General features: G+C 45.8%; 1 protein-coding gene across 4 annotated transcripts in view; it reads left to right on the top strand.

The window, feature by feature from the left end:
• Nucleotides 1-840: 840 nt before the first annotated feature.
• The window catches only part of FKBP1A (FKBP prolyl isomerase 1A), a 54117-nt gene continuing 38269 nt past the window's right edge, over nt 841-16688 (top strand). For all 4 annotated transcript variants that reach the window (XR_007717076.1, XR_007717075.1, XM_050745203.1 and 1 more), the window contains exons 1-2: nt 841-1039; nt 1117-1164. Coding sequence is in view for 2 of the 4 variants with exons in the window: in XM_050745203.1 (XP_050601160.1) it covers nt 1003-1039; nt 1117-1164 (85 nt within the window). In the remaining 2 variants the exon portion in view is untranslated. The remainder of the gene's footprint in view (nt 1040-1116; nt 1165-16688) is intronic.

The following is a 16688-nucleotide window of genomic DNA, read 5'->3' as shown; positions in this document are numbered from 1 at the left end:
AAAATAAAATATAGAGATGAATCTCTAAATGTAATGTTTTATTTGGGGAAGCAGGAATTGCAACTTGGAGCATACACACAGATCTGGTGGTCTTTGGTATGTCCAAAGAACAAAGAGAAGGCTGGGAGTTTTATAAGAAAGAGAAATGTATTGTTTTGAAAGAAAGCACATTGGCACTAGTAAAGTTTCAGGGAGCTGGCAAGCTCTGATTGGTGACTGACAGTGGTAAGTAAAACTAGTATTAGGTTATGGCAGGTTGTTTCAGCAGTTACTAGCTCAATCTGGTCTTAGCGAGACAGCAGGTCATTTCAGCAGCAGAGTCAGTGGAAATATTAATTCTTGGAGCAGGTGCTGTGTGCCTCCACTGCTTTTCCCCTGGCCACTGGATTCTGATTCCGTTGGGCATAACAAGAGTGACCCAATTCGTATTATCAACTTTCACATGCTCAATAAGAATGTATGCATGTAAGCTATGGGTGAGTGAATGAATGAATTTGGACAACTCCTCCTCCAGTGAAGAAAAGCAGAACTCAGAACCTCGAGCCACTTATAAAATGCTAACATAGTACCACCTGTGCGCTGTCTTCTCAGAACCATGCCCTTCCCAGGATAAGTAACTGTGTGCTTAGAAGTGGAAACCTGATAACAGTCACCCAGTCAGTGACTGGCGGACCCCCTATTATTACTCCCATTCTTTGGGCAGGGAGATGCTTAACCCGCTGCAAGCACAGAGGAAGGGCGGGAGAACGAAGAACTCACCTGGCAAACACAGCTGCATCCGGAGGCCTCGGGGCTTCCGGGATTCCGGTCCCTCTTCCGGAGGCCTGGGTTTCCGGGACGTGCGCGCCGTGTGGGGCGCGCACGCAGGGCTGGGCGTGAGGGGGCGTGCGCGTGCGCAGGCGACGAGCCGAGGGACTAGGCAGAGCCGTGGAACTGTCGCCAGGTCGCTGTCGCTCCACGCCGCCCGTCGCGCTGCCCGCCCGCTCAGCGTCCGCCGCCGCCATGGGAGTGCAGGTGGAAACCATCTCCCCAGGAGACGGTGAGTAGTGGCGCGCGGCGCCCCGGAGTACCGCCGCCGCGCGCATTCGCTCACCGTGCCCGTCTCTGTCTCCTCAGGGCGCACCTTCCCGAAGCGCGGCCAGACCTGCGTGGTGCACTACACCGGTGAGTCGGGGGCCAGGCGGGGTGGGGGCATGGGCCAGAGTCCCAAGCCCGGGTGCGACTGGCCGCCAAGGCCTGGGGGCCCGGGGCGTGGCGGCGGCGAGGCCCGCATGGCTTGAGGCTGAGGCCTGGGCGGTGGCTCAGGGGCAGCCCCGGGCTTGCGGAACCCGGGCGGGTCTGAATCGGCGGTTGTGAGCGCTGGCTGCGGGCTAGGCGTTATCTAGCCCATCAGAAGCATTTCTGCACCTTAGATGCTGCCCTTTTGCCCACTGCACAGATGAGGAAACTGAGGCTTGGCGAGACGAAGTCACTTTCCCAAGGTCACACTTTCAGGAATGGTCAGAGCTCTGGCCTGGGACCATTAGGAAGGATTTGTACCATTTCTGTGCCCCTGCCCCCACTTCCATCCCTCCCTTCACTGGAGATAAGGACGAGGTAATTGCGAGTCTGCAGAGCTGCTGCTTCCTCCGGGGAACTCGGAATTCGCCCCTTTGCCGCGGGTGGGGAAACATCCCACTTCCTAAGTCATTGCTTTGGCTCTTCCTGGCCTTCAGGGAAGTAGAGCTGCACGGCCTTTTTCCGTCTTTTTACTTTTGAGCCACTTACAAATCCAAGGCTTAGTGGTAGCGATGGCTCAGGCTGACCGAAAGCTGCACGTGTAATTTAGTCCCCCAGCTCTTCTAAAAGTAGAGACTTTTCTCATCTCCATTTTAAAGATAAAGAATCTGGAGGCTAATAAACAGTGATAATATAAGCCAAAGGAAATTTTAGACACCTCCCCCTCCCCAGCCAGAATTCAAACATCAGAGTCGTGTGCCTTGGGACCCTCTTTTACTCCTTGCCCTTACAAGGTCGTTCTGGTTTGTATGGACGGGGGGAGGGCGAGAGCTGAGTTGGCGGAGACACCGTGTCTGTGGGCTGTTGGTCCTGCAAGGGTGGGAGTGATTGGTGTAGCCACAGTTGTTGATACGAATAACCTTCCCTCCCCCTCCTCCTTCCCCTTTCTCAACCTTCCCACCCTTTCCTCTGTTCCTCCTCCTCCTCCTCCTGTTTTCCCACTCCCTCTCCTCCTCTTCCTTCTCCTGGGTAGTAGGCTGTGGGCAGTTTTGGCCAAGTTGCTCACGAATAAACTCCACCTTTCCCTTCCAAATCATGGAAACATGGAGGGATCCCTCTATTGAGGGAAATGACTTTCACTGGAAAGAGGAAAAGGCAGCCAACATCCCTTCTCCCATGCCCTTTTATTTCCATGGCCCTTCTCCATGGGTAGAAATGGGAGCAGGAGGTAGAAGTTAAGGACTAGCACTTTAAAAATGCTGCCAAAGGAGGAGTTACTGAAACCCATCTTTGTGGGGAGTAGTCTAATGTCTGTGAAAGAATCTGGAAAGTGCTTTTGATGTTTTAGATAGCTGTCCTTGTAGGCCACAGTCAGCACCTGAGCCTGGGAGGTCTGGTAGATGAAAGTGCATCCGTTTGGTGATTTTTGATCCGAAGGATGAGAAGAATAACCATTTACAGTGCCAGGGTGAGTGGGCAGTTCATTCAGTTCCGCAGCCAACTGGGGCAAAGACTGGGACTCCAGCCGTGAGGAGCTGCCTTCTGGCCGCACCCCTCCCCACCCTAGCTTGTACATAGCCACACTGGGGTGCTTGGAAGCATGTGTCCCACTCCCACGTCTGCCCCTCATGCTCACCCATGTTCTGGTGCTGCCAACAGGACTGGACCCCAGCGTGTAGGCAGTGCCGCACTTCACCATGCCTCTTGGTGAAATATCCCCACACAGCATGTCTGGAGCCTTTTCCTATGAGAACAGATGGTCATGAGACCCAGAACACCATCAGGGTTTCCAGTGCCTCTTGAAGTCTGTGTTTTCCTCGCGGGTGGCACCCACCCACATGTTCCCAGAACAGCAGCAGGACCCTGGCATGCATTAGGACAAAAGCTTTCTTTTTTGTGTCGTTTTGATAAGCCCTATAAAGACGCCTTAGTGAGAAGCCAGCTCTGCCTTATGCTCACAGAATAGACTGTTTTCGAGCAGGCTGGCGGCTTTGTTCCCGTGGGTCTTTGTCACCAGCCTCCCAGGAATAACCTGTTTGAGACCTGTGGGGGCGTGAGAGGAGTGGGTAGGCACTGTGAGATCTCATCTGTAGCAGTTAAGGCTTTTAAGTCACTGGGAACAGAATCCATCCTGGGGGAACATGATCAGAAGGTGGAGATTATCATAAACGTTTTAGAGGTTTTCAAAGGCAGAAGCCCACTGGGCCCCAAGAAGGGGAAAGAAAGAATCATGATGCCCCTAGTTCTCATCTCTGTTTTTTGGCGTTGTTTGCTTGTTGTTTTGTTTCCTGCCTGACTGCCTCTGTAGTCTCCTGTTAAGAGATTTGTGTTTTTCTGCTTCTCCCAACCGGTGGGTGGTGGAAGTCCCCTGCATGCTCACCCCTCACCCCTCCCCATGCCCAGCTTCTCTGTCTTCTTTTGAGTGTCTGGCTCAGATTTCTTGGCTGTAATTCTGATTGTTACTTTTCCTGAGAAGGAGAGTTTGAGTAAGGTGAACACTCTTGATCCGGTCTGCTCTTGCCAGGTGTCCACTACTGCTGATGTGGGCATGGGTCCAGAGAAAGAGGGATGGAAGTAAGGGATGGAAGTAAGTAAAGAGGGATGCAAAGCACAGACTGACCTTTACCATGTGGATGCTTTAAATGCCACTAATGGCTGTCAGTCACGTTGATGCCACTCTCAAGGGTCCCTCTGGTGACTTCCGTGACCTTCTAGCAGAGCATAGCATGGGCAAGGCCTCAAAGGAAGGCGTGCACAACCTCTGTGGTACCACAGGGAAAATACAAAGTTCACTATCACCAGCTAAGCATCTCCTAGGAGCATGACAGGCATTGAGGTGGGAGGGAGGTGGTGGAAAGGTAACCTGCCAAGTAAGTGCCTTTAGGAGCCAGTGAATTCTCACGGCCCCTCCCTGCTGCCTCCAGTAGCTTTGTCATCTTTACTGTTGAGCTTGTTCTGGCACACAGCTAGGTTTAGACCTCTTTTACTTACTTCAGCAGGCCGTGTGCCTGCCATTGTGAGAGCAAACTCAAGGGGATTGAAGGAATGTTTTCTTTTTTCTTCTTAAAAAGTAACTGTAACTGGACATTTTGTCCTTGGGATCAGGTTTAAGTCAGGTGTAGCCTCCCGGCTTCTAACTGAGACAAACCAAGAGCCCCTCAACCTTATGTCCTCGGGAGGTTGACTAGAGGGCTGCTGAGGCTTGCAGGGCAGGTGTGGCCACTTTGCTGCAGTCTCCCTCAAGCCCCTTGCTTTCCTTAGCTTCGTTCCCCCTTCTCCTCTGCTTTACTTCATCCACTCCCTTGCTAGGTATCTCTTGGTTGGTGATCTGTCTGGAGGGAGGCTCACGCTCAGCAGAGATGCCTCAGATGGCTTCCCCTGATGCGTGCTGTCTTGAGGCACACAGGCTGTAACTGTTGGGGCGGGGCTGCAGCAAGACCGTTTGCCTTCCCATAGCACATATTTTTTGAGCAACAGCAGCAAGCCAGGCTCTAGGGATGTGGCTAGTTAAATAGACAAAGACCTGATCTGGTGGGGCTTTGCTTATGATGAGGAGACTGACAGTATGGCCATGGGGCACATCAGGTAGTAAGAAGCACTGTGGAGAGATTAAAGCAGAGTGAGGGATGGGAGGGGAAGTTGGCTGCTTTTCGTGAGGGTGATTGGAAAAGGCCTCTGAAAAAGTGGCATTTTAACATTCACTCAAAGGTAGTTGGAGGGGGAGCTGTGGGGCTGTCTAGAAGAGTATCCCAGGCAGAGGGAAGAGCTAGTGCAAGACCCTGAGGCTGGAGCCTGCTCTGTGCATTAGAGGAACAGCAAGAAGACCGGTGTGTTAGAGAAACAGGAAGTGGATTGTATGAGAGGGTATGTGGCAGGAGATGAGGGGATGGTGGAGCCTCGTTGGTTGTTATAAAAATGTTGCCTTTTTCTTTTTTTTTTTTCTTGAGACTGAGTCTAGCTTTGTTGCCCAGGCTGGAGTGAACTGGCGTGATCTCAGCTCACTGCAAGCTCCGCCTCCCAGGTTCATGCCATTCTCCTGCCTCAGCCTCCCGAGTAGCTGGGGTTACAGGCGCCTGCCACCACGGCCAGCTAATTTTTTTTTTTGTATTTTTAGTAGAGACGGGGTTTCACCGTGTTAGCCAGGATGGTCTCGATCTCCTGACCTCATGATCTGCCTGCCTCGGCCTCCCAAAGTGCTGGGATTATAGGCATGAGCCACCGTGCCCTGCCAACGTTGCCTTTTTCTAACTCACGTGGGAGCCATTGGCTGGCTTGGATTTTAACAGCCCCCTCTCCTTCTGGCTACTGTGTGGACAATGGGCTTTTGGGGACAAAGGCAGAAACAGGACACTGATTGTATCCCAGGTGTGTAGAGTGCCAGCTCAGGCAGTGGGCAGAAGTGGTGCCAGGTGGACAGTGATCCCCAAAGAGGATGTGGGTTCTTTGCTGTGTTCTGATCTTGGCCCTGCCATATAACAGGCTATGAGAGCTTGAACAAATTGTCCCATAGCTCCTAGCTTCCACATGCTGTCTATAAAATGGGAGTAATGATGCCTGCTGTGAAGCAGATGCCTATTGAGACTACCCAGTTGTCTCCAAAGTGTTGCTCTTTTTTAAAACCACAGTTCCATTGAGCCTCACTCATCGCAATTGTTATGTCTAATCTCAGGCCAGAAGAGTCCTTACACTGTTTTTTTCTTAATAACTCTGATTTCTTCAAAGAGAGCAGGCTAGTTATAGAATACTCCACATCTGTCTTACTGTTTTCTCATGGTATTGTTTAACTTGTTCCCTGCCTTGATTTTCTGAACGGGATGTTTAATGTTTTAAATGTCTGAATAGATTCGGTTTAAACATTTTAGTGTGAGTACTTCATCCTCAGCACACATGGGAAACATCACTAGTTGTGACGCTAAATTTTATCTTTTTTGTAAAGGAACATTTTTCCCTTTGCAATTAGCAGTGATTTGTGGAGTGCCTAGGTAACCATAGATGGTCTCTTGCTCATCAGCCTTTCACCTAGTGGTGTTTACACCTTCTGATAATTCTCCCCTGAAGAAGTAATTGGCATTCATAAAGTGTTGATTTATAAAATTCCTTCATTCTTTCTAAATTTGTTAGCTATTATTATTCTATAAGATAAGGTAAAGCTAATTCTTTCCCTTTAAATACCAATTTTTATTTTTTGAGACAGTGTGTCTGTCACTCAGGCTGGAATGCAGTGGCTTGATTTTGGCTCACTGTAGCCTTGACCTCCCAGACGCCCATCCCGGCCTCCCATCTGGCCTTCCAAATAGTTGGGCGTACAGGCGCATGCCACCTGTCCTAATTTTTGTAGTTTTTGTAGAGACGGGGTTTCAGCAGGTTTCCCAGGCTAGTCTGAAACTCCTGGCCTCAAGTGATCCACCCTCCTTAGCCTCCCAAAGTGCTGGGAGTACAGACATGAGCCACCGTTCCCAGGCTTTAATTACCAGTTTTTAAAATGAAAAATGAATGTCAACTGATGGGGTGTTGCCGTTCCCAGTGGGGGCAAGTGACTTTTCCCCCCTCTATTTGCTTTTACTGTACTGTGGGCTCAAAATTTTTGTCAGGGCCTTAAGATCAGTGATACCCATTACTCTTTTTGATGCTAATATCATCCTAAATTTGGCCAGTAGGAGCCCTTCAAGCTGGCTCCAGTACCTTTTGAGCTCCCACCATTCCTTCATCCATTTCTCGGTTTCACTACTCTGGTCCAATTGTCAGCCATCTTTCAAAGATCTCTAGTTCCTTTCAGTAGGGTCCATGACCTTTTTGTTTTTGCTAACAGCTTTATTGAATATAATTTATATACCATAAATTCACCTATTTACTCACAGATGTTTTAACTAGAACATTTTTAGTGCTTAAACTGATTTTTATGAAGTACTGAGGGGTTTATTGTATCCATAAACTGGAAATCATTTGTTTGCCTTGGAATTTTCTCTAAAAATATTGTCACCTGCTATTTCCCATGGAAGAAGCCAGGGTTATTATGAATAACTTAATCACATAGCATCCAGTTCTCCCTTTGGTGCTCATGGCGACATTTGTTTATTTTTACTTCTATTTTTTCTTCTGTTTTTTTGTTTTGTTTTCCTGCTAAGAAGCTTAACCAAGTCTCTACATTCCCTCTCCTGGACCCCTTTGATTTTGACCAGGTGTATTCTAGCAGTGCAGAAAGTCAGGGAGGTAGAAATAACCAGTTCCTAGATGCTACTGTCTCTTCCTGTTATATTTACTCTTCCTCTCCCAGGAGCTCAAGCTACCTTGGCCTGCGTTCCTCGAATGCTCCAAGCCTTTTCCCACATGGAGGTCTCTGCCCCTTTGCTTAGGTGCCACCGCACTGCCGCCACTCCCCACTGCATGACAGGCTCTTTTCTGTTCTTTATAGCACAGTTTAAGTAACACTTCGCATGCATACATGCATGCTTCTAATTCTGCAACAATGTACCCATCTATTTTCTTAGCCCCCATCATAGTCAGGATCCATATAGTTAAACATCTACTGTTTCCCCAACAGACTGCAGGCTCCAGGAGGCCAGACCCACACTAGTGTTGTTCTCCAGGGTCTCCCCATCAGTCTTGGCATAGAGTAGCTATTCAGTGACTGAATGAATGGCCAGTTAGGACCAGGCATTCCCTCAGTCACTCAGTGAATATATAGGGAGCTGGGCAAAGCCTCAGTGTTGCTCTTAAGGTGCTTACCCTGTAGGGAATGGTCAGTTACAATGAAAGTACCTCAAGCAATCTATACCTATAGGCTAGAACTTCTTGGAGGAAGTGCCATCTGGTTTTGGTGTGTATGGTACAGTCAGGCAGGAGGAAAGCATCTTCCAAGTATATACACAGGTCAGGAGGAGAAAAGGGTTTTGATTTTTCTGTAAGTACTTGATGAATGTCTGCTATGTGCAAGACACTGTCCTGGCTACCAATAATTTAGGAGTGAAGAAGACACAGTTCCTGCCTTCATCTTACAGTGTAGTGGAAAAGACATAATAAATGTGATTAATAAGCAAGACTGTTGTGTATAAGCTAGTAAGTGTTAAGGAGGGAATAGGAAAAGGTTGAGATTTTAGATAGATTGGCAAAGGCCCCAATGAGAAAGTGACATTTGAGCAAAGACTTGAAGGAGGTAAGGATGTAACCTATGTGACTATTTGAGCAATATCATTTTAGGCAGAACAGCAAATGCAAAGGCCCACGGGTGGGGGTATCCCTGGTGTGTATGTAGAACATAAGGAAGCAATGTTCTGGGACTGGAGAAGTATGAGAGTAATCAGAGGTGAAGTCAGAGGGATGGTGGTAGGAGCGGAGGCTTGACAGCTCTTAAGAGTGTCTTGTAGGCCATTTTAGGAGCTTTATCTCCTGAGATGGGGAGTCACAGGAGTTTTTTTAGCCGAGGGGTAGTAGGGTCTGGCTGCTGTGTCAGGTTTAGACTGCAGGAGAGCAAGGGCAGAAGCAGAGAGACCAAGGAGGGAGTTGTAATAATAGTCTCTAACAGAGGTCCGGAACTCATGCTTTTAACCATTATACCCTATAGAAACTGCATATTTCTGCCACCTCCAGCTAGCTACTGTTAAGTGGTATTTCTTTCTTTTTTTTTGGAGACGGAGTCTCGCCCCGTCGCCCAGGCTGGAGTGCAGTGGTGCGATCTTGGCTCGCTGCAACCTCTGCCTCCCAGGTTCAAGCAATTCTCCTGCCTCAGCCTCCCAAGTAGCTGGGACTACAGGCACACACCACCATGCCCGGCCAATTTTTTGTATTTTAGTAGAAACAGGGTTTCACCGTGTTGCCCAGGCTGGTCTCAAACTCCTGAGCTCAGGCAATCCACCCGCCTCAGCCTCCCAAAGTGCTAGGATTACAGGTGTGAGCCACCGTGCCCAGCCTAGTGGTATTTCTTTCTCCCCCTCCCCATGCGATATAATGTGGTAGTAGCCCCTCTTATTTATGTTGTGATTACAATGGAAAATGGAGAGACACACCCACAGGGCATGCATTCTGGTCTGTTCTTTTTATTGCCGTTGGATCCTGCATATTCTTCCCATCATGGGTCCTGCCTTTGAAAATACACTTTTGGTTATAGGATCTAAAGGGATTTAGCCAAAGGTTAGAAGCATTTCCATACCGTATATGGGAAATGTGCTTGCACTGTTTGTGATCTCAGGAAAATGATAGTGAGAGTGAGTTGGTTCCCTCTTTGGGTAGACACTTGGACCTTTGGTCATACCCTTCACTCGTAAGGAGTTCTCAGAACGCCACTTCAGGGAGGTTGTGCTGGAATGCAGCCACAGAGACCCAGAAATGGAATAAGAATGTAAGATTTGAATTTGTATCTTTTGCCTATCTAAATGTAGAATCCCTTTTTACCCATCATGATTGAGACAAGTAGGTAGTTGGTACGCTAACATAAAAGTGACATACCTTCTATAAATATTTTATTTGAAACCCTAACATAAATCATTTGCTAAAGGACTATGTCTTTATCTTTAAGTATGACTCTGCTAGTGGAGTTTTCCATCACAGTTCTGGCAAAAACCAATTTGACCTTTTTAAAAGTAGAGCAAAGACTATTGTGAGAACATTTAAAAACCAAACCTTTCCAGATTTTTAAGATTTCTTTCTCTAAATGTAGTCTCCCATATGATTCACTAGCAATAGTTTTTTAGTGACTTGCCTTTATTGAGTCTTTCCCAGCAGTCAGCTAGAACCATTGTTTGTATTCACACTCATTTTATTGATTTACATACTATTTAATCATATTATCTTTAACACAGTAAATATAGCTACCATAAATGGATTTGCGGACAAACACAGCTAACCACTCCTCCCTTTGTGAACATAGAACTCATGTGGGAATGAAGGAGTGATCATGAGCTAGAGACTAAAGCATGAGGGGAGTGCTCTTCACCATGCTAGGGTACGAAGGCTTTGAGTTTTATGAGTCTCCAAGCAAGGCAGCTAAGTAAAAGGTGGTTAAGAGAGCTTCTGTATCTAATAAGAAGAGGGAAAGCAAACAGCTAAACCCATTAGACCTGGAGCTGTACACCCATCTGGGAATGTTCTGAGTGGCTTCAAATGCAAAGCTGCAGAAAAATACTGGCTTCCCCATACCTCCATCCATTCAACCATTACACTTTTTTTTTTTTTTTTTTTTTTTTAAGAGACAGAGTCTCGTTCTGTTTCCCAGGCCGGAGTGCACTTGCGCACTCATAGCTCACTGTAACCTCAAACCTCTGGACTCTAGCGATCTTCCCACTTCATCCACTCAAGTAGCTAGGACCATGTCTGGCTAATTTTTTTTTTTTTTAATTTTTTGCAGAAACAGGATTGGGGACATGAGTCTTGCTGTGTTGCCCAGGCTGGTCGCAAACTCATGCCAGTCTCAAACTCCTGGCCTCAAGTGATTCTCCTGCCTTGACCTTCCAAAGCACTGGGATTACAGGCATGAGCCTCCTCCGTAGCTGGCCTCATTGTACTTTTTGTCGTTAAGAAATTCACCTGCGTGTTGAAAGTAGAAGTCCTTTGTCCCTCTCCAAACTATAAATGGCAAGGACTTTATTTTATTTTGAAGGTTTGGGGCTTAGGATATTCTGGTTTTTTGTTATGTTTGATTTTTGGTTTAGTTTAGTCGTTGTTGTTTTTTAATCTTGAAACTTCTCATATTTTGGTCCCCGTAAAATGCCGCCTATAGGAAACACTCCTGCAAAGATTCATGAGCAACTATAAACTGCATTGTGAGTCATGAGCTTTCACTACAAGTAGTGAAGCCGTAAGTCTGTAGAGGTGCCTTCTTTAGTCCTCTTTCCTTACCCAGTAGAAGGTATATGGGATTCTGCCTTTCCCCAAAGCAGAGTACCCTGGAAGTGACTCCATTTCTATTGGGTTATTAGTGAAATAATATCCCAGTGGTCCTTGTGAATCTCTAGGTCTCGAGTCTTAACCACTGCTTCAGTGGCTTGAGCCAACCACCAGGAACACAGTCTGGAGATACTTTGCTGCCCAGGAGCTGCTGGCCAGGTCTCCCTCTGCTGATTCCTTGATAAGCAACAGGAAAGAGCAGGCTGCTGTGTGGTAGACAGACCTGAGACTCTCTGCATGGTCTTGTTTTTTAAACCCTTTGCTCCAAGGGTTTCAGTTCGGGAGGAGACCCAGGCGAAGATGACATCAACAGCCTTTGTATACAGCCATAGCTTTGGCTCCTTTCATGGTCTTGTACTTTTAACTGGAGCACATTTTCACATTTTTTCTCACTGATTAGTAATTAAAGGTTCTTAAAGACAAGACTACCATTCTGTGATTACCCCTCGTATTCTGGTTACCATATAGGGATGAAGGTCTGAATATGAAGGCCTCATGCTTGTCCTTCTGGTTCTTTAAAATCATGCAAGTAAAGCAAATCCAAGAGTACTCTTGAGTACCAGCACCACAAGTGCCACCAGGACACAGAACGCAGGCCAGGTCTATGAGCTTGGGCTGCATTCAGTCAGGAGAGCCAAGACTATATACTTGAAATCAAGAATATGGAGCTATTCCAGGCAGTTTCTTAGGCATGAGTTATAGGCTTGTATGACCAGGAATGAAATCGGTCAGTTCTGCAGTTAGAAGGCAATGCTTGTGATGTTTTATCCTGAGTGGCCTTTAGAGTTTAAAGACTGTCAGCTGTCGCATCTGCACTGTAACCTCAGTTGCCTTCTCTCAGCAGGGCACGCTTTCTCTAGGAAATTACGGCACTAACTTGGCAGGTGGTTTCACTGTTCAAGGGCTCCAACTCCTGGCACAAGTGATCTCCAGAGTTAAAATTGGAGCAACTGCTGAGACTTGACTTGCTGCCTGCTTTACCTGTTCCCTCCCCAAAGAGAGGAAGCACTTTTCGTTCATTGCCAGTGTGGATGTAGGAGCTAAACATATACAGGATTTTAGTAAATGCTACTGCCTACTTTTTTTTCTTTTCCTTTTTTAAAAAAGTTATTGGCCGGGCGCGGTGGCTCAAGCCTGTAATCCCAGCACTTTGGGAGGCCGAGACGGGTGGATCACGAGGTCAGGAGATTGAGACCATCCTGGCTAACACGGTGAAACCCCATCTCTACTAAAAATACAAAAAACTAGCCGGGCGAGGTGGCGGGCGCCTGTAGTCCCAGCTACTCAGGAGGCTGAGGCAGGAGAATGGCGTGAACCCGGGAGGCGGAGCTTGCAGTGAGCTGAGATCCGGCCACTGCACTCCAGCCTGGGCGACAGAGCGAGACTCCATCTCAAAAAAAAAAAAAAAAAAAAAGGTTATTGAGGCACGATTGAAATCCAGTATACTGCACATTTTTAAAATGTACAGCTTCATAAATTTTGATGTGTCATTGTTCCCCTTTGAATTCACCCCTCCTTACTTTCCTGTAACAACTACTGATGTACTTTTTTGTCAGTGTAGATTCGTTGCATTTTCTCAAGTTTTATATAAATGGAATCATACAGTATGTTCTCTTTTGTTTGCCTTCTTTCACTTGGTATAATTATTTTGAGATTCATCTGTATTGTCCAGTGTATCAATTGTTTGTTCCTTTTTGTTGCTAAATAATTTTCTATGTATAGATACTTGTATTTACCACCGTTGGTGGGTGTTCGGGTTATAGTTTTTGGCTATTGCTAATAAATCTGAGTTGAACATTTGTGTACAAGTCTTTCTATGGACATAGCCTGTTATTTCTCTTGGATAAATACTTAAGATTAGAATGGTTGGGTCATATGGGGAGGTGTATGTTTAACTTACTATCAAACTGTTTTCTGAAGCTTTGTTATATTCCCACTAGCAGTGTATGAGAATTCCAGTTCCTTCACATCCTCACTAATACCTGACGTGGTCGGTCTTTTTAGCTTTACTCATTCTAATCAGTGGTGGTAGATTCATTTCCTAGTGGTTTTAATTTGCATTGTTATAATAACTAAGAATGTTTAGCATCTTTTCATATGCTTACCTGCCCTCTGTCCTTTTCAGTGAAGTATCTGTTCAAATCTTTAGCCCTTTTTTATTGGTTTTCTTAATTGTTGAATTTTGGTGGTTTGTTATATTCTGGATATAAGTCCTGTATCAAATATGTACTTTACAAAAGTTTTCTCCCAATGTATGGCTTGTCTTTCATTTTCTTAACAGTGCTTTTTAAAGTACAGAAATTGTTTTATTTTGATGAAGTTCAATTTATTCTTTTATAGATAGTGCTTTTTGACATCATACTAAGAAATCTTCGCCTAACTCAAGGTCACAGAGATGTCTTTCTTATGTGTTCTTTTATAAATTTGATAGGTTTAGTACTTAACATGTAGGTCTAGGATCCATTTTGAGTTAATGCTTGATAATGGTGTAAAGTTTTTACTGTGTTATGTGTGGATATTTTGTCATTTTAGCCCAATGTAATTTTCATCTCAGATATTGTAGTTTTCATCTCTGAAAGCTGGAGTCTTATGGTCCTCCTCTACTAATTCTAACATTGTGTTAGTTCTGGGTTGCTTTCAATTGATTGATATGTCTCTTCATTGTGGGTCCTGTTTTCTGCCTCTGCATGCCTGGTAATCTTTGGATGCCAGACAGTGTGAATTTTACCTTTTGGGGTGCTGGATATTTTTATTCCTATACATTTACCTGAGTTTTATACCGAGAAGCATTTAAGTTACTTGGAAACCGTTTGATGCTTGTGAGTCTTGCTTTTGTGATTTGTTAGGTAGGTCTAGAGCTCAGTTTAGGGCTGATTATTTCCTACTATAGGCAAGATCTTCCTGAGTACTCTGTCTAGTGCTGCGTCAATCATGAACTTCTCCAGTTTGACTGGGGGTAATAAGCAGTAATCGCAGCCCTGTGTGAGCGCTAGATACTGTTCCTCTAAGCCTTTTGGATAGTTCTTTTCCTGGCCTTGAGTAGTTCCCTCAGATACATGCACCGAGAGGGACTCTGCTGAATACTCAAAGAGGACCCTCTGTAGATCTCTGGGGATCTCTGTATAGCTCTGTCCTGCTGGTACTCTATCCTATGGACTCTAGGTGCCTTGAGCTCCACTCCAGGTCCCTGTCCCTGGAAAATCCCAAGGATATAGGGCTGGCCTTGTTTCCCATGTCTCAGGATTGTTGTTCTTCATTACAGATGTCTGGTGTCCTATAAACCATCGTTGCAGCTATTTTGTCTAGGTGGTTTTTAGGTTTCTGTGGGACTTTTTGCAGGGAGGAAGGGGTTGGTTGGTTGTTGGTTGTTTCAGGAACAAATCTGATCCCTGTCCTCCACCGTGACCAGAAATGGAAGTTCTCACTACCTGTTTTGACATTAAAGACTGAACAGCATAATTCCTACCCCTGAAAATACTATATGCATACTCATTCCAGCTTAACAAACACTGCTTTCACCTTCTCTCCCAGCTTGACAACTTACGGCCGTAGATAGGTGGCCTGTTCCTCCCCACTGGGGAAGCCCTCCTTCTCCTTGTCCTATAGCTTGTGCCAGTTGTGTGACACCCACTTAATTACATACCACCCCACCCATTTCTGGGGATTATTGTTTAGCTTTCGGACTTGATTGTGGGAAATCCTCTCCTTGGACTTGAGGAACCCCAACACCACTGCCACCACCCACCCCTTCCCTGTGAAGATTTCTCCTTAGAAAGTAGATGAGATTGACAGTTGGTGACTGTGGTCTGAAATTCTGGAGCAAGGCTCATGCCCCTTTCCCAGGGACAACAGAGCATCCAAAGTAGCATAGGAAAATTAAGATCCTAGGCAAAGGTCCTGCTTAAAGCTCCTTTACTTAGAAATCCTGCTTCCTGGCTTTTATGGTTTTAAAATACTAGGGAGAGGCTTGCCCCTCAGTGTCCAAGATAGGCTTAAGAGAGCTGGGGTTAGACAGGCATCCTCACACAGAGCCAGAGTTTCCACTGAAGAACATACACATCTTCATGCTGGCTCAGCAGCAGATTCAGGCTGTGTCCCGCCTTGTGCTCCTAGTCTGGTACCAATCAGATAGAGAGTTGAAGTATCTCACCTCAGGCAAAGCAACATTGATACATTGATGCATGTAGTGTCTGGAGGTTGCCTGGCATTGCATCTGATCAGGGATAAAAAGGAAGTTTAGGGAGTCTGTCTCAGTACCCTGTGGTTTTCATTGCAATCAAAATACAATCTTGCACAGGTCAGGGCCGTGTTCAAGTTTGGCAAGAAATAGGCTAATTTTTTTATAGGTATACCGTACTTTTCAAATTGTGGGTTATGAACCATTAATGTATCATGAAATAAATTTAGTGGGTCACAATCAGCATTCTTTTTAAAAATGAGAAGTATATTCCATGTAGTAACTTACATGTAAATTTTGTTTATACACAGACAAAATGTGGGTATGTGTACTGGGTCCTGACATGAGACACTGATCTCATTGTCACAGATCAGGGATAGCTCTTTGTGGTTTTGGTTGTTGAGTTCCATTTCTTTGTTATTCCTCTCGTGACAGCACTATATTATAGTGTGCTCACTAAATGTCAAATAAAGGTTTACCTCATGCCAGTTGTGTTCATTTGGCTGCAGGTAACTGAAGACCCAATATAAGGCAAAGCAGACTTCTTTATTTTTGTAAGACTTTATTAAGAGCAGTTTTAGATTCTCAGCAAAATTGAGAGGTAAATACAGAGATTTCCCATATATCCCCTGAACATGCATAGCCTCTTTATTATCAACACTGTCCGCTAGAATGGCACATGTGTTGCAATTGACGAACCTGCATTGACACATCATGATTACCCAAAATCCATAGTTTGCATTAGGATTCACTCTTGGTGGTGTACATTCTGTGGGTTTGGACAAGTGTATAATGGCATGTGTCCATTATATATAGTATCATACAGAACATTTTCACTGCCCTAAAAATTCTCTGTGTTCCATCTGTTCTTCCCTCCCTCTACCCCTGACTCCTGGCAATCATTGAGCTGTTGACTGTCACCATAGTTTTACCTTTAGAGCACACTTTCAATCACCTCAGAACCTGAGTCTTGAGGGAAGTGGTTTAGGGCTGACTGAGAGCACTGGAATGACCGCCCTGTGGTATGCCTGGCCTTCTCAGTCACAGGGTGACTGCCATGCTCCAAACATCTTATCTTTACATGACAACATTCAACAGGGGGAGCAGGAACTTTCTTCCTGAGTCTTTGTTTTTCTTTTTACTAATGAGGTAGGACTTTCCTGGAAGATCCCAGTAGACTTCACAGCAGGTAAAGTAGTGCCCAAACTGGCCCATATGCCTACCCCACACCAGCCCCGGCATAGGGGAAAGGCTTAGATTGATTCCAGTTCATCTGCTGGGCCAGGCTGTTGTGCTCCTGGGAAGTTGATGTTTAATTAGAAAGGAAGGTGAGGGTGCCACAGCCTTGGTTCCAGGTGGCCCCTATGGGCATGTTTTTCTTAAAATAACACAGACCAGAGAGAAGCTCTTTCTG

Source organism: Macaca thibetana, chromosome 10, assembly GCF_024542745.1.
Source record: "Macaca thibetana thibetana isolate TM-01 chromosome 10, ASM2454274v1, whole genome shotgun sequence".
Classification (NCBI taxonomy): Eukaryota; Metazoa; Chordata; class Mammalia; order Primates; family Cercopithecidae; genus Macaca; species Macaca thibetana.
The sequence above is the reverse complement of the archived record's forward strand: the minus strand, read 5'-3'. Positions and strand labels throughout refer to the sequence as shown.